Below are 19,922 nucleotides of genomic sequence, written 5' to 3' on the forward strand. Positions count from 1 at the left end.
TTTTAGCTGTCTTAGGCGCAAAAGAAAGGTGAAAAAAAGTTTGGCTATTTGGAAAAAATAGTAAGAAGTTCGAAAAATCTAGCTTAACATTTGAAAAGGTCGTATGAAATATTAAAATGCTGTTTGGAAGGTCTCGGGACCAAAGAGCCTATGTCTAAAAATATTTTTATCAGATTCCTCGAAAAATTTTGCATAACATATCAAAAACTGGTGAAGTTACGTTTTTAATACTCTGAGATACGATTTTTTGAAAATAAAAACTGGGTTTTTCGACGATTTCAGCGATGACCTATACATGTTAGGGTATCAAAAGTTGCTAACATGTATATGTCATCATACTAATATCCTTTCTTGGTTTTATCCCTCATCCCCGAATCCCACTTTCCCGAATCCCACTTTCCCGAATCCAGGATGCCAGGTTTTCAAGCGAAGATGGCGTTCGAATGGTGAACGTCCGAAATGTCAAAATCGCGCAGTGGTACCAACATTAGAAAAAAATGTGGCTATCATGCCATGGCACACTTTTTTCGTAATGTTGGTACCACTGCGTGATTTTGACATTTCGGGCGTTCACCTTTCGAACGCCATTTTCGCTTAAAAACCTGCTGTTGACTGGATGTGAAAATGAAGATGAAAACACCAAATATTGAGGAAATGCAGATTTCCCACAAGGCTAGCTTTTGCGGTTCAACAAGCTAAAGAAAGGAATTTTCTCTCGATTGATTGAAATTCATCTTTGACGAGAAAGATCTTACCCTCGCTTGTTGGCTGAGGGAATTCATTGGCGAGCTGTACAGTTGGGGCAGATTCTAGATTGGGGAAGCGGTTCTTTTGAGGTGGTTCCCAACACGGCGTGTACTGTGCGGTCGACAACCGGAAGGTCAACTTCGAGAAGGTGTCAAAGTTTCTTAAAGAGCACGGGATTGATTTGGACCACCATCGGTTCCTGATGCTGCAGGCCGAGATTGAGTCGATTTTGATAATAAAACCAAAGGCGCTCGCGGAGACCGATTGCGGGTTGTTGAAGTACCGTAAACTGGGGTCAATCGGGACACATGGGGCGAATTGGGACAGCCGTTTTAACCAAGTTCGAGCACAATATTTTGATTTTTCTGGTTGGTTTCGGTTAGAACAGACTCAGACCAACAAAATGTGTACATCCATTTTCAAATTTAAAAGCTTTAAGTGTTCTTAAAACTGCTGTCCCTATTCAAACTGTAGTCCCGATTCGCCCCAGATTACGGTACCTGTAAGACATTGCCGGAACGACGCGGTACAAGCAACAGTTGGTGAAGTTTCCCGAACGCGTCAAAGCGCTGAACGAGATGGCAGCGGGAGGGGGGGGGGGATGTTACTTCGGCTTCCTGCTGGAAGCCAGGGAACGGGCGCCGTTAGCCCTGGGATGGTTTCAGCACTCCCGTACCCCTGGAGAACGGTAGTAAAGACGGGCCACACGCTGGGAGATCCCTGCTGGAATAAGACGAAGACACCTCGACGAAGCCGGTGGACATATGGGTCGCCCACCGGAGGGAGGTGGCACGCTTCGGCATCCGGTTCGGAGACACACCCGGACACGTGACCCGCGTGGTGTGTGTGTGTGCGTGGGGGGGGGGGGTGTAGGAGGAGATGGAGAATTCCCTGACACGCACTCGGAACTAACAAATCCAACAGAATCAACGAGCAAAAAAGGTCTTGCCGAAAGTTTCAAACAGTACCGCCCTCAAAACTACTCTTGCCCTGATGCCCCGATGGTCGATTCCGTCCCCAAATGTGGATGAATTTCTAACAGATTGAGCAACACATTCTTTTCCAAAACCTCGTCCAGAACTTGAAATTTCCAAATTAATTTGACTTATGTTGCCGAATAAACATGTGTTGTGTATGCCATCTAGTCTGTTTATTATTTTGACCGATTTTGACAACTACACTGATATAAATCGTATCAAGAAGTTGACCATACCCAATGTAATCCATTCTTAAAAGGTATGGCTATGTTTCTAAAGTTGTATTGGTGTACGAACAGAGAGAAAAAAAATATGTCAGGTTTAGCAACGAAATAAATTTTTAAGCTGTTTTTCTCTCCGTGCACAGTCAGAGCCCAAAAAGTGTGACGTCATACCGTTTGTTTTGGTAGCGGAACACTGGTGAATTAGGAGTTTTTTTTTAATTGCGACGATTCGAAGGAACCTGTGCCGTCCAAGTGTCCTTCTACCACTGTTTGGCCACTCGGATGACAAGCTGTAAAAGGAAGATTCTCATACAGGTGAGTTAAATACTGGAAAGTTTAATGATAAAAGTTGTGCAAGTTGAACTCTTTTGAATTTGTTTCAGCTGCGTCAATAATTCGTTAACCACTGGGGCCAGGTTGGACAAGCAGAGTTACGGAAGCGGAGTACCATTTCGCTGGTCATCCAACTGCTGGCAGAGAGGCAACTGAACCGGGGAGTGGTGGCGGATGTTTTTGAGCCGGAAGTACGTGAAGCTTGAACCTGCTTACGCCGAGTCTCAGTGGAGAGAACCGCAGCAAAGCGTCGGAATGTCAGCGTGTTGAAGGCCTTCTGCACCACGCCGTTTACTTTAGCTGCCCATGCATTGTTCTTGTCCATTTGGAGTCCGAGATAGGTGACCCATCCGTCAGATTTTAAGGTTAGAAACGAAGACGTGGAAATGTCTTTCAGCGCCTTTCTCCAGCAAGTGCAGAAGCTAACGCACGAATCGCAGGTTTCCGAAGACTTGCCGACGGGCGAGCGTACCCTGGCGTAGGAGCTGCAATCGCGCGTCTCCCAGACCAGCGTCCAGGACATGCAGGCGTAAGTTATTTTGTCTTTCTTAGATGTTGAGATTTTAACGACAATTCTTTCAGTCATATCTACTCGGCCACAACCGAACTGAGAATGCGATTTTTTCCATAATCGAAGAGGTGCACAATAACTCGTTCTAGGCGGAACAAAACGCCAAGTGGGAGCACATGAAGAACGACAGGAGCTGGAGCTGGAGAAGTTAAAGCTGATGAACGCGTAGGGCCGTCTCAAAACTACGGAAGGGACCGGAGCAGACCTGGGAGGTCGTCGTTGAACAACCAGGAAATGGCCTACGCTCGGGAGGCGTACGAGTACAACAAGTCGATTGAAGAGAGTGCGAAGCGACCATCGTTGGTTCAGTGGTTCGCTCAAGTTGCGAACGGACTCAACGACTTCTAGCTCAGTGATAAAGGTTGCACCCAGACGCAGTTTATCGAGCAGGCCAAGCGATACTTGGAGAACCGTTACAAGCTATTCATGCAGACGGCCAATGCGGAACATCTGCGAGACGCACATCGCGATGGAATTCTCAGCATCCTGAACCTTTGGATCGCTCGTCAGACTTAAGTTCGCCTAATTTAACCAAAACATGAGCTTTATCGGCCTGCAGGATGGTCAAGTAGGCGGGATACCTCAAGTGCATGCAAATGGCCGGACCGGATCATGACGTCGCAACCCTGCTCAGAGTATCAATCCCAAACTGCAAGTCCGCATACATTACAAGCGTCAAATCCGGAACGCCATCAATCCGTACAAGCGTGCCGTCTAAGGCATTTTCGGTTGCTACGACATTCAGGAGCAGCACTCGGAGGTCGTCAAAAGCTCCGATGACTTCCTCTGAATTCAGCTGTCACGACAATCCTGGAGCAGTATGGCGAGCGGCACTTCAACGCTACCGGACAGCTCCAAATTTATTACCAGGTGCCCCCCCCCCCGGAATGTTTTTTCATAATCTCCTACTGTAAAACCACGATTTTGCTCCGGATGAATTCAGAAATAAATAAAATTTTCAATTTAATCTTTCACTACTGCCGCAAAACATTAATTCATGCTGAACATGCTTTTAAATAAGTCTGTTTAAACGATAAAATTGACTTGAAAAGTAAAAGAAATCAGTAAAATTTTAATTTTCTATCAATTTTCTATACTATCCTGTAGTACCGAGAACGGTATGACGTCATCACGAGTGGCATCACGAATGTTGACACTTTTTTGCTCACTAACACTAATCCAAGACGTTTTCAGCCGGACCTTTTAAATATACGGACATTGGACCATACCATGCCAGTATTATGCGCGTATGGTACGCGCGTACACTGAAAATACGCCACACTTTTCTTTCAAGTGCCCAAACACTTGAATGATTCAATAAAGGCACATCTTAGACCTAATTTGTTTGTGTTTGAATTTCAATCCAATCCATTATCAAATTCAAGTGTTTGAGCGATTGACTTTTTTGCATTTTTTGACAACTTATTTTCAATCGGGTGACTCAAACTTTTCAAGTGTTTTGCTCATGAATTTGCCCCACTGTGCTGAACTATTCAAAGTGATGAGGAAAACACTTGAAATTGATCTTGTTTTGATTTGAAATGCAGTTTCGTGACAGCTTCGTCGGAATTTGCTTCGTTTCTTCATTTGTGTTTTGGCGGTCCGGTGTGTTCGTTTTTCGCAGGCTCGAATGGCCGCGTGAGGTCGCTGCCGCCATGTTCCTGTCCAGTAAATTGCCTGCCCGGTTTGTGATCGCGAAGACGAGCATCGCCACAAGGCTGTGTCCTCGGGGTTCAGGATCCGTCTGGCCAGCAGAAAGGCTCGGTCTCCCGGACCCGAAAAGAGGCCAAGATAGAGGTACTTTTCCGTATATTCACCGACTTGGTGAGTGTGGAGAAAGATTTTTTTTGGGGTTTTGTTTTCATTTTTGGATTTATTTTGTGTGATTTGCAGGAAAAATGCGATTGAGCTGCAGATGCTGTGCCAGGAAGCGTTTGATGAAATTATGGAAAACACCCGCCGGGCGCTTGAGAATCGGTGTCGGTGTGGACAAGAAGCGGTGAGAAGCAGGATTCGAATGCATTCCACCCAGGGGCCAAGCAATCCGTCATTCGGATGGTAAAGGCACAGTTTGATTCGATGGAACCAATCGCGGTTCCGAATCAACAAGAAGATTCCCCGGGGGCCTCCACCTCCACAGAAAGCGGTGGTGGCGAACAACCCGCACCTGACCAGGAGGACGATTCTGAAAGCAGGTACAACCGGAAGAAAAGACAATTTAACAACGAAAAAATAATCAATTTTTGACAAGCAAAGTTGGTAGAAAATAAAAGCTGTCAAATTAATTTCATGACGCAACTTCTTCTCATTTTTTATTTAGCAAACCGAAATCCATTTCTATTACATACAAACATGAATTGATTATAGAGCAGTTCTCTACGGAATCGGTTTTTTTTTCTTTAATTTTAATTTTTGTATTTTTTAATCCGGCTGAAACTTTTTTGGTGCCTTCGGTATGCCCAAAGAAGCCAATTTGCATCATTAGTTTGTCCATATAATTTTCCATACAAATTTGGCAGCTGTCCATACAAAAATGATATGTGAAAATTCAAAAATCTGTATCTTTTGAAGGAATTTTTTGCAAGTCGGCTCTGTACTCGCGTGTGCACCAGACGTAGCTTTGTGCTCCGCGTTCAAAAATTCGCTATTGTTGCTCGAACAAACAAACAACGCGTTGTGGAAGACTCTGAAATGAGTGCTGTCCGCAAAAATACGCTCGTCGTGGACTTCAGCGTCCTCCCAGAGCGTCCCAAGCTGGACATGGTGCAGCGGTTTGTGGAAAAAAGTCTGGGACTAAATCCCACTGACTTGAGAAGCATCCAGCTGCACAACATTCGCCATTGCGTGCTCATCCAGATGGCGGATCCAGCAGCCGCCGTCGAAGTAGCAGTGCAGCATCACCTCAAGCACGCCTTCCGGATCAGCCCGACGAAGAAGATCGCGATTCCGGTCTACGTCGACGATGACATCGTCGACGTTCGGATCCACGATCTCCCGCCGGACATGTCCAACATGCAGATCGCCGAAGCAATGCTCCAGTACGGCGAAGTTTTGACGATCAGGGACGAGGTTTGGAGAGACATTTTCGCCGGCGTACCCAATGGTGTGCGGGTGCTAAAAATGAAGATCTCCAAGCCCATTCCCTCGTACGTCACGATTTGCGGCCTTAGCAGTTTGGCCACACACACGGGTCAGATTTCCACGTGCCAACGATGTGGATTCCAGCGACACGTGTCGAAAAGCTGCTCCGAAGCGGCTAAAAAACAGCAACCGAAGCCGAAACCACAAAAAAATCCATCTCCATCTGGCCCTGTTTTGCCTATCGCCGATCTAGCAGCAGTACAATCCCAAGTCGTTGTTCCTCACACTCACGAGGACAATGGTAATGACGGATTTATTACTGTTGTAAAGAAAGGCAAAACAAAGAGGCAGTTGGAAGAGAAGCAAGCACCCGAAGAAAAAAGATCGTGCTTGGACGACGACGACGACGACAAATCACCAACTCTCGACAACGACCAACGCAATGATAATGGACATCTGATTGGACTACCAACAACAACCACGCCAAAAAGAAGAGTTTGGAAGCAAACTGTTTGACGTAGAACTACGTCGATAAAATGTATTATTATTATTATTATTATTGTATTATTTTTCAAAACTTGGCCAAATTATGGCAACAAAAGGCCAGTACCTCCAATAAAAAAAAAAAAAAAAAAGGAATTTTTTGATCGAGTTGGTGTCTTCGGCAAAGTTGTAGGTATGGATATGGACTACACTGAAAAAAAATGCTACACGGTAAAAATTTTTTTGGTGATTTTTTATATAATTTTTTGTCACTAAAACTTGATTTGCAAAAAAAACACTATTTTTATTTTTTTTATTTTTTGATATGTTTTAGAGGACATAAAATGCCAACTTTTCAGAAATTTCCAGAATGGGCAAAAAAGCTTTGACCGAGTTATGATTTTTTGAATCAATACTGATTTTTTCAAAAAATCGAAATAACGTCATGATTCGAATTCCCGGACGCTTCGAAACCCGGACACTTCATCTTGTTTTATCAATTATTTGGATATAAGTTCGCATTATGAATGCCAAAACTGTGTTATTTGATGAACTCCAACATCAACTTTCATTTAAAGTTCGTTTGAACGCTGTAGTTAATGCCAAAACAATTAAATACAATAAAATTATAAGTTTACCAAAAATGCGAAACATTTCACTTGAAATATTTCATAGGCGTTCGAAGCACCGGGAAGGCAAAGCAGAAATTTATGGTTACGATTTCCTTAAATTCTAGCAAATTTTTATATAAACCATCGATTGTTTTGATGTTAACAGCTTATTTGAGACCTAAAGAATGCCATTCACGAACATTTCAGTCCAAATTTGTGCGATTCATAAGTAAAATCGAGTGTCCGGAATTCGAAGCAAAAGTGTCCGGATTTCGAATCAGCTTTTATCAGTGTCCGGGATTCGAAGCACAACAAGTCATCTTAATTTTGAAATTCTAATGAAAAATTGTTTGAAAAGACATATTTTGCATGCATTTTCTTGAAACTGACTGTTTATACTACATCCTGATGATATTTCTACATTGAGTCGTGTGGTGTTCGTTGGATCGATCGGAGAGTGAATCGACGCGCGCGAATCCGCGGGAAAGTGGTGGAAAGTTCTAGAAATCATTGAAAAAGTGTTCGCGGTGTGCCCAGAGATGTTGGACCGTCAGTCGTGTGGTGTTCGTTGGATCGATCGGAGAGTGAATCGACGCGCGCGAATCCGCGGGAAAGTGGTAGAAAGTTCTCGAAATCATTGAAAAAAAGGTCGCGGTGTGCCCAGAGATGTTGGGCCATCAGTCGTGTGGTGTTCGTTGGATCGATCGGAGAGTGAATCGACGCGCGCGAATCCGCGGGAAAGTGGTAGAAAGTTCTAGAAATCATTGAAAAAAAGGTCGCGGTGTGCCCAGAGATGTTGGGCCATCAGTCGTGTGGTGTTCGTTGGATCGATCGGAGAGTGAATCGACGCGCGCGAATCCGCGGGAAAGTGGTGGAAAGTTCTAGAAATCATTGAAAAAAGGTCGCGGTGTGCCCAGAGATGTTGGGCCATCAGTCGTGTGGTGTTCGTTGGATCGATCGGAGAGTGAATCGACGCGCGCGAATCCGCGGGAAAGTGGTGGAAAGTTCTAGAAATCATTGAAAAAGGTCGCGGTGTGCCCAGAGATGTTGGACCATCAGTCGTGTGGTGTTCGTTGGATCGATCGGAGAGTGAATCGACGCGCGCGAATCCGCGGGAAAGTGGTAGAAAGTTCTCGAAATCATTGAAAAAAAGGTCGCGGTGTGCCCAGAGATGTTGGGCCATCAGTCGTGTGGTGTTCGTTGGATCGATCGGAGAGTGAATCGACGCGCGCGAATCCGCGGGAAAGTGGTAGAAAGTTCTCGAAATCATTGAAAAAGGGTCGCGGTTTGCCCAGAGATGTTGGGCCATCAGTCGTGTGGTGTTCGTTGGATCGATCGGAGAGTGAATCGACGCGCGCGAATCCGCGGGAAAGTGGTAGAAAGTTCTCGAAATCATTGAAAAAGGGGTCGCGGTTTGCCCAGAGATGTTGGGCCATCAGTCGTGTGGTGTTCGTTGGATCGATCGGAGAGTGAATCGACGCGCGCGAATCCGCGGGAAAGTGGTAGAAAGTTCTCGAAATCATTGAAAAGGGGTCGCAGTGTGCCCAGAGAAGTTGGGCCATCAGTCGTGTGGTGTTCGTTGGATCGATCGAAGTGTGAATAGGCGCGCGCGAACCCGCGAGAAGTAGATCGGAAAAGAATTGAAATAGAGATTCGCATCGTTGAATTATATATTATATTTTCATTTCGTTTTGAAAGCCCATCCCATAGCATCGTTGCTCGGATGGCACGCCGGCGGTAAGAAGTTAAACATAAAAATTGTACATCACGGAATAATACGTTAATTCAAAATTCATTTCGTTTTGAAAGTCCTTCCCAAAGCATCGTTGCTCGGATGGCACGCCGGCGGTAAGAAGTAAAAAATACGCGATTGATAAGACCTTCTCATAGCGTCGTAGCTCGGAAGGCAACGATTGTTTCACTTTCTGGTCATATCATCTACCAAGATGAATCCTGACCTTTCCTTTCCTTCCCCTACTAACACAATTCCCCCACTCCCCGTGATGCTTGAAGGAGATGCTGTGGATTCAACGGTCTCATGCGGTGTCAACAGGTATAGAGCGACAAACTCTGTGTCTGATGAGTCTGCAACTTCAACTATCGGACTAACATTCCTACCTTTGTTGAACTGCATCTCCTTGGGGGGGCGCCGGTATTGACTCAAAGCAGAGATCTTCAGGGGTTATACAGTGAGGATGATTAGCTCCCACTACTCATCTGTTGGTTCATTGTGTAACTTCAGCTGATCCGTCAATAACGGAGTAGCAGCTCATTGGCAGTCAACCATGCTCATGCTCATGCTCATGCTCATGCTCATCCTGATGATATTTCTACATTACCAACTTATTACATGATTTTTTGTCAGCTATAACAAAAATGATATGCTACTAAGTGTCCGGATTTCGAATCATGACGTTATAATGTAGTTTTTCATGTGACACAACACATTAAATTCAAGTGTTGCGCTATTGAATTGACAGCATCTTTAGGTGCCCAAAATTCAAGTGTTTTGCGATTGATTTTTGAGTGCTCTGTACAGCAGGGCCAGATCATGTGTAGAACACTTCGTTAAGCTGTGTAAGTTTTGCTCAGTGTATGGTATGCTGCCGTACACAGTATGCGGTATACTCGAAGTGCTTAACCCTTAGGTCCACGTGGTTTGTGGGTAGTCCCTAACAAATGTTTACGGTAGTCGAGCTCTTACTTGTGTCAAACGCATTCTCACCTGAAATCCCTTTGGCCAGTTGTCGCACTTACATCAATTTTCCGGGTGTGTCAAGTCGGTTTTTATTGAATATCTCAGGACTCAAATCAAATTTAAGGTTTCTGTGTAGGTCAAAAGATGAGGCATTGTGAGCTGCACAAAATGGCGTTCTTAACTCAATTTGGCTCAAATTCGACGTACGACAAGCGAGCACGACAGCGACGAATTGTGAAAAATAGGCAACTGTATTAAGCGGCACGCTGCCATTTATATTTGTTCATCATAAATATATTTATTTTACATAAATATATGTACTCCGTTCAAGATGTTCTCATTCTCTACATCATTTGTCACAGTCGGAGTTTTTGTTGGATTCGGTGGAGTCAGTTCTTTTTGAAACGCAGTTGGAGTAACTAAATCTCAGATCCGGAGTTCAAATGCTTTAACTCCGCAAACTTGGAAAATATCCAAAATTTAACTGAAGCTGAAATAAAATGCTTGAAAAAAAAAACTCGGAATTTTTTGAACGTTTGATTTTGAATGATACTTTCATCGATCGCTACTTCCCCGAACCCGGTGTGGCCCGGAAGTGGCCATTCGGGAAAATGGTTTTTAGGGGAAGTCGCCATTCGGGGATGTGGCCATTCGGGGAAATGGATTGTTCGGGGAAATGATTTTCGGGTAAATGACATTTCGGGAAAGTGTCTTTTCGGAGATGTGACATTCGGGGAAATGTCTTTTCGGGAATATGGGTTTCGGGGAAATGTCATAGATACCCTTTCTTTTGCACCTAAGACAGCTAAAATCGGATGAAAAGGCGCGGAGATATGTTTTTTTGAAAAAAAGGGTGTTTTGGCGAAAATCGACGAAAATTGCAATTTTTCGGGCCACCCTAACACGGCGTAGGTCACCCTTATGGCCAAACAAAAAAAAAAATACTTTCGGCCAAGGAACCCCCAAAAAAATTTGAGCCCGATCGGAGAACTTTTTTTTCGAATCATGCTGTTTTCGTGGGGATAGCTGATGTATAGGGTACGTTATCCGTTAGTGAACCCCTTTCCTATAGAGAGCCTGGATCTTATTAGAGAACGGACATCTCAAACCAAAAGTACCAATCGAAGCACGAGAACTGTCAAACGGAGGTACCAAACGAGCATAAGACAAAGGATTTTGCTCGATTGGTACCTCCGTTTGACAGTTCTCGTGCTTCGATTGGTACTTTTGGTTTGAGATGTCCGTTCTCTAATAAGATCCAGGCTCTCTACTTTCCTATAGTGGACCCTCTGAAAGGTTAATGATGAAAAATTAAAAAAAAAAACAATTTCAAGCGTGGTGTTTGATTTGATTTGATTTGATGTGTTAACCAACAAGGCCACAAGGATGACCTATGTAGCGGTTGCCTAGAATTACAGTGGCTTAAAGGGAAGTCGGCCACGGCTTAAAGGGAGCATCACAATTTCAAGCGTGGTGTTGCCTACAAACACGAGGTGGTCACTCCAAATATATTGCATTTATTTCATAAGTTAATCCGTATGTGCATCCATATTTACGTGCATACACCATTCCTCTATGAATTTTATTTCAGTGTTTTTCACAGCTGTCATCGCAAACGCGCGCACTGTTTACAAACAACAGAAAAATCAATCTGTCTCAATTTCATGGGCCAGCAGCTTCGTCGTAGTAAATCCGGATTTTCCATTGTTTTGTGTTGAATATAGTGCGTGTTCCGGACTCAGTAAGGCACCAGCAATCGAGATGGTGGTAACCCAGGAGGACAAGTCGATCGAGCTGCTGGACGAGGACCCTCAGGAGACGGAGGACGACGGGGCGATGGTGGTGCTGGATTCCAAGCGGAAGGGCAAGCGCACCGTAATCAAGATTTTGACACGGCAGACGTACTTTTTGCCCGTGTTTGGCCTGGTTGATCCAGAGAAACTCAAGCCGGGCGATTTGGTGGGCGTAAACAAGGACTCGTACCTCATCCTGGAGACACTTCCGGCCGACCGAGCAGTATTCAGACATTGGCGGGTTGTACAGGCAAATCCAGAAATTGATTGAGGCAGTCGTGCTGCCGACGACGCATAAGGACAAGTTCAAGAACCTGAGAATTCATCCATCGAAGTCGACCTACCTAAAGCTGGCCGGCCAGTAGTTGGTGCAGATGTTCATCGGAGACGATTCCAAGCTCGTCTAGGACGCGTCCGCACTGGCCAAGGAAAAGTCGCCGGTGGTTTAATTTCTTTTTATTTGTGAAATCATTTTTTTTTTTGTATTGTTAGATATGATGAAAAAAAAACGATATTGACCGCCCCTTCCTCTCCCTTCTCCCCCCGTGCGACAACTCGTTGGGTTGCGAACAGGTGCGCGTACTTTTTCAACTTGCTATTCGGCCCCACGATGAAAGTAAAGATCCGTTCCTGCTTCAACCACTTTGTTATCTCTCGCTCCCAGTTGTCCACCAAACTGCTCGGAGTCACGATCAGAACCCGCTTCACAATCGGCTGCCCGTAAGGTCCCTGATTCTTCAAGGTGTAGATCAACGCCAACGTCTGCAACGTCTTCCCCAGTCCCATCTCGTCGGCCAAAATCGCTCCAAACTGTTCCAAGTCTTCGCGTTTCATTCCTAAAACGCATTCGTACAGAAAGCTCACCCCTTCCCGCTGGTGAGGCCGCAAATGCTTAGCCACGCAGTACGGAACGCAACCCTTTGTTATACTTCCACTGATCGAACGAAGGCTCCCGCATCGTCAACGGAACAAAGTCCTCCGCAATCGCTTCCTCCCCACCGTCCCAACCTGCTCGACACCCGTGTCGACACCACACTCGGACTCCCGGCGCACATCGACTCCGCCGGCGGCCTAAACACTCCTCTCGCCTCGAATCGAACCCTCTTCACCGGCACATCATTCTCCTTGGCCACCTCCCCATCAATCCGCTCCACCAGTTCAACCTCCTTGCTCAACCGCGAACCCTCCTCCAGCTCCTCCCCCTTCACCAACCCGGAGCTCCCAATCACCTTGCCGTCCTCGTCGCCCAACGTGACGCTCTTCCCGCCCACGATGGTCAACGTTCCGTCGCCCTCCCACTTTTTGTGCTTTTAGGTCGTTATTTTGCCCCAGCACACTTGCGTCGTCGTTGGTTCTGCGGGGATGTGCAACGCTGCCGGCTTTCTGACTGCGACGGCTTGGGCTTCCAACACGCGGGCATGGTTCTCCGAGGTGGTGAGCAGCTCCAGCATGCCCGGGTCCGGTTGGGCTTGCGGTAACGGCTGCGGTCGGGTTGTGAGAGTGGTGGAAGTTCGGCCGGCAGGGACCGCTTCATCGACGGTCCTGCCGTCATCACCCGCATTTGCTTCTTTTGTAGAAGTGCTGACGTTTCTTGTCCCACTGTTCCAATCTTCGTAGGGCACCGGAAATCCTGAAGGTGAAAAAATATACCTCAAGCTGGATTGGAGCGGTGACAGTTTGTAAATGAAGCCCCGTAAAAAAAATCCGACTATTCGCATAACTAAGTCGGGTCTAGTCGGGTGGTTTCGGCCGATTCGTTGGCCAACGAATCGGCCGACCGGGCAACAGACTTCTGTGTGATCTTTACATAAGCGTCTGGTGGTAAATCGGTTGTTGAAATCGGCCGACGAAATCGGTTACAAAAACAACCGATTTTTTACCGATTTAGTCTGTGAATAAAATAAAATCTGACTCAACCCAATTTGATCGGTCTATTCGTAGAGCGACTAAAAATCTTACTCCTGACGAATCCCGACTAAATCGGCTAACTGGTTGGTTGTTTTTGATTAGCCGATTTGGAAGCCCAGTCACGACGTTCTAGCAGGATTCTAACAGAGTTCTCACAGAGCTGGATATTCTTACAGCATTCTAGCAGAAATGCTCCACCGTTCTAGCAGGATTCTGGCAGAACCAGCTCCGCTAGAATATTTCGTGACTGGGAGGGTGTTTCGTTAGGTCGAGAACTATCAATTTTTTTACGGGGAAGAAACAAACAAGTGACAGTTCTGAACTGTCACTATCCACACTGAACAAAATTTTGTTCCGAATATCGTGCAGATAAATAATATTTACGCTTGTATTTACGATATTTACGAAATATTTACGGAAGTAAATCCAATGCGCTACGGATCAACCATGTGCCCAACCCCGTGTCTACAAATCTTTTATTTGACATGTTCAGCATCATTTAAACAATGTTGACTGACATTGGATGTGCTTTTCACCAAAATAAGTGTGTTGTGTTCGGCATCTGAAATCAGCCATGGCCACTAGTGTTATGTTCTGGTTTACCGTGTAACTCGAATACACGGACAAGGGAAACTAAGCACACCTTGGGGGGAGAAAATAAACGGTCATTGGAGATGGAGGATAAATAAACATACACGCGGTTTGGAGTGGAGAATTAAATTCGAGTTTATTTAATTATTTTATCCCGGATTAAACTACAACATTTGGCGACGAGACGGAAATGAACCTACCGGACGCGTAGGACAAGAAGGTGATTCAATTCAACCGCGAAAACGCGGTGAACTGCTGAGTCAGCATTGTAAACAAAGCAGTTGCGGAAGAGGCAGTGATTAAATTCGTTGGCGGGGTGAAGCAGGAGCCTGGAAAAGGAAAAGTTTGATTGAATTCGGTCGCTGTGAAGAATCGGAACCACACGAAACGTAAACTAACGGGAAAGTGTGCAAGGATGGAAACAGGAGGAACTTCAAGCTTGCCACCGTTTGTTCCCGGCGACACGTCCACGGTATCTGCTCGCTGGAAGAAGTGGAAGCGCGCATTTCAAATCTTTTTGGACGTAAACAATGTGGCCATCCCTGCACGGAAAAAGTCCTACCTCCTGCATTACGTTGGACCGCTGGTACAGGACGTGTTCTTCAGCTTGCAAGGTGAGGAAGTTCCAGAAATTCCGGAAGGGAGCCTCGGATGATCTTCGAGCTACGATCTTGAACAAGCCGCAGATGACCTTGGCGGAAACGATCGAGGCGGGTCGCTCATTGGAGACTATCGGCAAGCACCGAAAGACGTTGACGCTCAGTCCACAGCTAGAGGTGGTCAACAAGGTTTCAAACACTGCCAACAGGTCGAAGAACAACGCGGGAGGAAGGTGCTATCGCTGTGGAAGATCCGGCCACTTTGCCAAAGACGATTCCTGTCCAGCCCTGAATCATAAATGCGAGCGCTGCGGATTCGTTGGACACTTTAAGAAGAGATGCAACACGAAACGACGGAAGAGGGAACTCAAGGTCAAGCCTCGGCGGAAGGTGGTGACTGATTCTGATGACTCAGACGATTCGACGCTGCAAAGCGGAAGTGATTCGGAGGAGGAAAGTGTGAAGTATCTGTTTGCAACTGAACCGGTAGCAAGGCTGTTTGTACGGTTGGAGGTGTCCGCGTAAAGTGGGTGGTCGACTCAGGTGCCGGCGTAAACGTCATTGATCGCCGAACCTGGGAACAGCTGAAGAAGCAGAAAGTGCGCGTCAGTCATCAGACCACCGAAGTTAAAACAACGTTGAAGTCGTATGCTGGACAGCCTGTGAAAGTTGCTGGATTGTTCTGCTCAGAAGTAGCAACAACGAAGAAGACCGTTCGTGCTGAGATCTACGTGGCGGAAGACGGAACTTGTTGTCTGCTGGGTCGGAAGACAGCACTGGCACTCGGAATCCTCACTATCAGCCCGGAGGGACAAAGATCAAACGGTACACAAGCATATACAAGATCAGGAAAGTGGTAATGTTCGGAGGTGTACGGACAGTATTCGATCAAACCGGAAGAAGAAGAGATTGTTATGTTCTGGTTTACCGTGTAACTCGAATACACGGACAAGGGAAACTAAGCACACCTTGGGGGGAGAAAATAAACGGTCATTGGAGATGGAGGGTAAATAAACATAAACGCGGTTTGGAGTGGAGAATTAAATTCGAGTTTATTTAATTATTTTATCCCGGATTAAACTACAACAACTAGCATTTTCACAACAAAACTGCATTTATATTTTATGATTGAATTAACTATCCAATCATTTTTTGACTGATTACTTTACTTCAGCAAGTCGAAATAATGTAAGTTTAAGGAACTTTACTAAAATAAAGCGAAGTTCGGCTCATTTTCGAGCAAAAATTAAGGGGGGCCAATATAGGACAACGAAAATCCAAACTTTTCCAAAAGTGGACCCCTGTTAATATTGTTGCAATCTCGGTTGCAATCGTTTATTATTAGAACTTTTATTGTACGATCAGTTCCTAGCTGGACTCGGTCGCTGGAAACGACCGGCGACTCAACGACCGACGAAATAGGCGGCGGGCCAGATGCGGGCATAAAAATGTCAAAATCTCTTCCCTCCTCACTTCGTCTCACTATCCAGCTGCAGCTTTGTTGACAAACAAACGGAGCACGCGGTCGCATGATGGCGGCATTGAGCCAGAATTAGGGGTGATCATGTGGTAAAAAATGAAAGTTTTTTCAAGAAAAATAATATTATTCCGATCGAATAAAAATTTTGCGAGCATGTTCAAACAATTATTCCTGATGTCGGAGAAGTGATAAAAAAGCAAAATTTCAATCCATAATTTTTCCATAAATTGATTTTTTTCACTCCATCTGGGAACCCCTAGGCAGTGCTGAAAATGTCAGGTGTCATGACGCGAAAATCGGCGACGCTGACACGAATTTTTGAGATCCATTCACTGAACCGCAAAACCGTGACATAAACAAACCCGGCGCTGTCGTGAGTGCCCTAGCTCATTGAGCAGCTGCAATGCGAGGCAGTAGTCGACCAACGCTCATTTGACGTTGCACGCACACATATAAAGAAACTAGTTTTTACACAAAAAGTTCGTATTTATGCGTGGAAATGTAACTTTTAACATAAGTTATGGTTGTTTTAAGTGTTTTGCACAGTCTACAACCATTCAATTGTTTGAAAATAGTCAAAATAGTGTTTAAAGAGGATTTTACGAGTCAGTCATATGATACGAATTGAGTGAGTGTAGCTCATTTTCTCGTCTCTCATTCTCCAGCAGCCGACCGGCACGAGTCAGGCGGCAGTGGTTGAACAGACACAGTAGGCCTACAGTCAAATGCTAGCAGTGAACTGACATTTTGGTTTGCTTCATGTGTACGCTGGGTTGGAAACTTTTGCAGGCCTGCCCTAGGTCTATCCACGACCGTTTCCAATGACCGTGAGAAGATGCCAGAAAATCCAGCTACGAGCTAAATCCACAATATTATCCAGTTGTTAGCAGCACACGTGTTATTTGATTTTTCTCAACTCCTCGACTGACAGCTCGTCCACAGGGTGCACCTGCTCATACCGCACTCCTGAACCCGCACAGGGTACCACATCGCCCTTCCTTTATTGATCAAGCGGAACATCAACGTAATCATCAAACTTCAGCGGACGTTTGCAAACTCGCTTTGGCCTTGACGGAATATTAGGGATATCAGCAGGCTGCGGTGAGGCATCCAATGGTGCTGGTTGAGAATCTTCCCGGAGTGGTTCCTGCGAAATAGAACAGTTAGATGGAGATGTTGATGAGCGAGTTGATGTTAGTTCTACAGGTTCCGCTGGCACTGAAGTTGGAATCTTTTTCAGATGCGAAGAGTTTCGCTCATAGGTTGTCGCTCTGTACTGTGCAACGCGTACCAGATTTCCGTACAACAGTATACTCGATCGGAGAGTAGGTGGTCGTGAGCTTGTTTCCGGGTAGTAGATTTTGCATCAACACTTTATCCTCTTCTTGAATCGACGAAGGTCTTGCGTTCCGCTTGATGTTCTCACGGTCACAAGCATGATTCTTCGCAATAGCATCGCGATCGCAGAACTCGTCGTTTGGCGGAGCGGTTTCAATTTCCCTTAAGAACGGAAGTTTGGTTCTGATCGTGCGTACCAGCATCAACTCCGACGGTGTCTTTCCGGTTATGGAATGCGGCGTAGAGTAGTAGAGTAGTACATCGTGAAGTACTCGTCAAGGTCCTGCTTCCAGTCTCGTTTCAAGGCGTTACTGATCAGCAGCCGCTTCAGCAATGATCTGTTTTGCCTTTCGACCTCCCCATTTTGCTGCGGGAAGTACGGTGTTGTGTAGTTCAGAGTTATACCGCATCCCCTACTATAGTCTCCGAACTCAAGAACTGCTTCGCATTGTCAAGACTGATTGTCCTCAGGAGCCCCAGCCGCTTGAAAATGGCACGGAGTCGATCAACGGTGTCCTTCGCTGTGATTTTGGTCATTATTTCGACTTCCTTATAGCGGCTGAAGTAGTCAACGATTACGAAGAGGTGCTCCCTAGAAGGAAGCGGGCCAAGGAAATCGATGGCAACATCCACCCAAGCTTCCAGGGGCAGTGGTCTTCGTTGCATCGCTTCTGGTTTCTGCGGAAGTCCTGTCAGTCGGCAGCCCTCACAATCAGTAATCCATTTCTTGATGTCCTTAATGCATCAAAACATCAAATATCAGTTAAATTTGGTATAAAAATAACAGTTTTCCTATAGTGGACCCGGGTCCACAATCGGATTATGGACCCGGATCCACTATAGGAAAGAGGGTCCATAACAGGCAAAAATAACTTTTTTTTCAAATGGCTATTTTTCTGCTCAAAAACAAATAACTGATGAAACAAATAGTCAAAATTATTCAAAAGACTTCAAATTTCATTGTTTTGTACAAAGGGTTATGAAAAAGTGCTTAAAATATTGAAAATTTGTGAAAAATGTGCTTCGGCTCAACTAGGGGATCCACTAATGGTTAAAATACCCTACTTATCGACTCAGATCTAGAATCAGAATCACATTCTGAGCAAATGTCTGTGTGTGTGGTGGGATGTTGATCAAAAAAAATTGCACTGGATTATCTCGGCACTTGCTGAAACGATTTGGACCGTATTGGTCTCATTCGATCCGTCTTGGGGTCCCATAAGTCGCTATTGAAAATTATAAAGTTTAGTAAAGTACTTCAAAAGTTATGCTTAAAAAAAAGATTCTATCAAAAGTCCGGAAGATTGTAAAAAGGGTGTTTTTTGTAAGAAACCCCGTCATGTTATACATTGTTAGAAAGGTATTCAAAAGACCTTTCCAACGAGTTCAAAAGATCTGAAGATCCGACAACCCTAGTGTAACCGTTGGTTACAATTCTGGATAATTGAAGCTTCGCCTCAGCATTTTATACCACTTACACTACACTACAACAGTTTTGATGAGGCGAAGCGTATCAGTGTAAGCGAGGCTGATGTCCACCAGTTTTCTGCGGGCGCATTTGCTTACGTCAGAAAGGAAATTGTGGGAAAATGGACTTGGGCTAAACTTATGAAGGAAGTCGATTTGGTGAAAATCGCTCTCTTCCAAACAGGCGTCCGAGTGGACAAGTCGTGCTCCCGCGAAGGGTCGTCAATCGCCCTTCCCATCGGCGAAACCAGGAGGTTCCCGCGAGCAACTCGTCTATCTCGGATCGGTCGGCCTGGGTTCCGTAAATCCCCTGCTGGTAGCTTCCCACGTCTAATCCGTAATAGGACCACCCCCGTCGTCTGGCGCCTCCTCGCGCCATCACCGTCAAGGACGACCACCCTCAGGCCGCTGGCCTTAACCGCAAAAGAGGGTCCCCTCTCGGCATGCCCGCATCAGTGGACTCTGGGGCTGCCGATCAGCCAATGAGGGAAGACGCCTGCCCATCGGAACCAGCAACGCCCGCTGGTCGTCCAAAATCCCGGCACGGAAGCCGGAAGAACCGACGCCGCCCAAGGAGGTCGGCGAACAATGCTGCATCTGGCTCCGAAGACCAGAGAACCGCAGCAAGGAACGCAGGGCCGCCGCATCCGTCAGCAACAACAATACCCCCCCCCCCCCCTTGGGGCAGTTCCCGCCGCAGAGTGGAGGTTGGACGAACTCCTCTGCCGGCTCGCAATCGTCAGAGGCGAACGGCGAACCATCAGCTGAGCGGATCACGGTACATTAGCCCCTGAAAAACCCACACCCACACGAACAAACCCAAAAATAAAGTGCTGATGAAAAGTGGAAATCCTTCCGTGTTTTTCTGTTGTAACCGATCCTCCCTTGAATCACCTAGTAGTTTGCCGACCCTGGGATTACCCGGTTTGAGTCTTGTGCTACGCTGGCCAAGCCATAACATTCACTATCAAAAGTTATGCGCACTTAAGTGTGCAGATACTGGTTCCAGCCAGGACCTTCG

General features: G+C 45.8%; 2 protein-coding genes and 2 long non-coding RNA genes across 4 annotated transcripts; 3 read left to right on the top strand and 1 right to left on the bottom strand.

The window, feature by feature from the left end:
• Nucleotides 1–1,974: 1,974 nt before the first annotated feature.
• Nucleotides 1,975–3,712, top strand: LOC6037931. The gene is made up of 3 exons (XR_005278846.1): nucleotides 1,975–2,263; nucleotides 2,332–2,810; nucleotides 2,864–3,712. It is a non-coding gene; the product is annotated as an uncharacterized LOC6037931 (long non-coding RNA).
• A 405-nt stretch (nucleotides 3,713–4,117) lies between these two features.
• Nucleotides 4,118–5,154, top strand: LOC119770474. Its single transcript, XR_005278845.1, has 2 exons — nucleotides 4,118–4,676; nucleotides 4,746–5,154. It is a non-coding gene; the product is annotated as an uncharacterized LOC119770474 (long non-coding RNA).
• A 6,708-nt stretch (nucleotides 5,155–11,862) lies between these two features.
• LOC119769025 (DNA repair and recombination protein RAD54B-like) lies at nucleotides 11,863–13,070 on the bottom strand. The gene is made up of 4 exons (XM_038260906.1): nucleotides 12,972–13,070; nucleotides 12,527–12,816; nucleotides 12,038–12,452; nucleotides 11,863–11,937 (listed from the first exon to the last, which is right to left on the bottom strand). The coding sequence occupies exons 1-4, from the start codon at nucleotides 13,068–13,070 to the stop codon at nucleotides 11,863–11,865; spliced, it is 879 nt and encodes a 292-aa protein (XP_038116834.1).
• On the top strand, nucleotides 12,834–15,748 carry LOC119770671. The gene is made up of 2 exons (XM_038265984.1): nucleotides 12,834–12,869; nucleotides 13,736–15,748. Exon 2 carries the CDS (start codon nucleotides 14,548–14,550, stop codon nucleotides 15,139–15,141), a length of 594 nt encoding a protein of 197 aa, XP_038121912.1. The 5' UTR covers nucleotides 12,834–12,869; nucleotides 13,736–14,547; the 3' UTR covers nucleotides 15,142–15,748.
• Nucleotides 15,749–19,922: the final 4,174 nt, after the last annotated feature.

Source organism: Culex quinquefasciatus, chromosome 3, assembly GCF_015732765.1.
Source record: "Culex quinquefasciatus strain JHB chromosome 3, VPISU_Cqui_1.0_pri_paternal, whole genome shotgun sequence".
NCBI classification, from domain to species: Eukaryota; Metazoa; Arthropoda; class Insecta; order Diptera; family Culicidae; genus Culex; species Culex quinquefasciatus.

Bases quoted from the DNA above. Each gene is read 5' to 3' on its own strand.
- LOC119770671 (XM_038265984.1), top strand. From the start codon at position 14,548: ATGTGGCCATCCCTGCACGGAAAAAGTCCTACCTCCTGCATTACGTTG.
- LOC119769025 (XM_038260906.1), bottom strand. From the start codon at position 13,070: ATGACGGCAGGACCGTCGATGAAGCGGTCCCTGCCGGCCGAACTTCCA. The intron at 12,453-12,526 runs GTTGGGACGGTG...TCGTTCGATCAG, and splicing joins TCGACACGGGTGTCGAGCAG to TGGAAGTATAACAAAGGGTT. The intron at 11,938-12,037 runs GTCAATATCGTT...TTCCTTGGCCAG, and splicing joins AGAAGGGAGAGGAAGGGGCG to TGCGGACGCGTCCTAGACGA.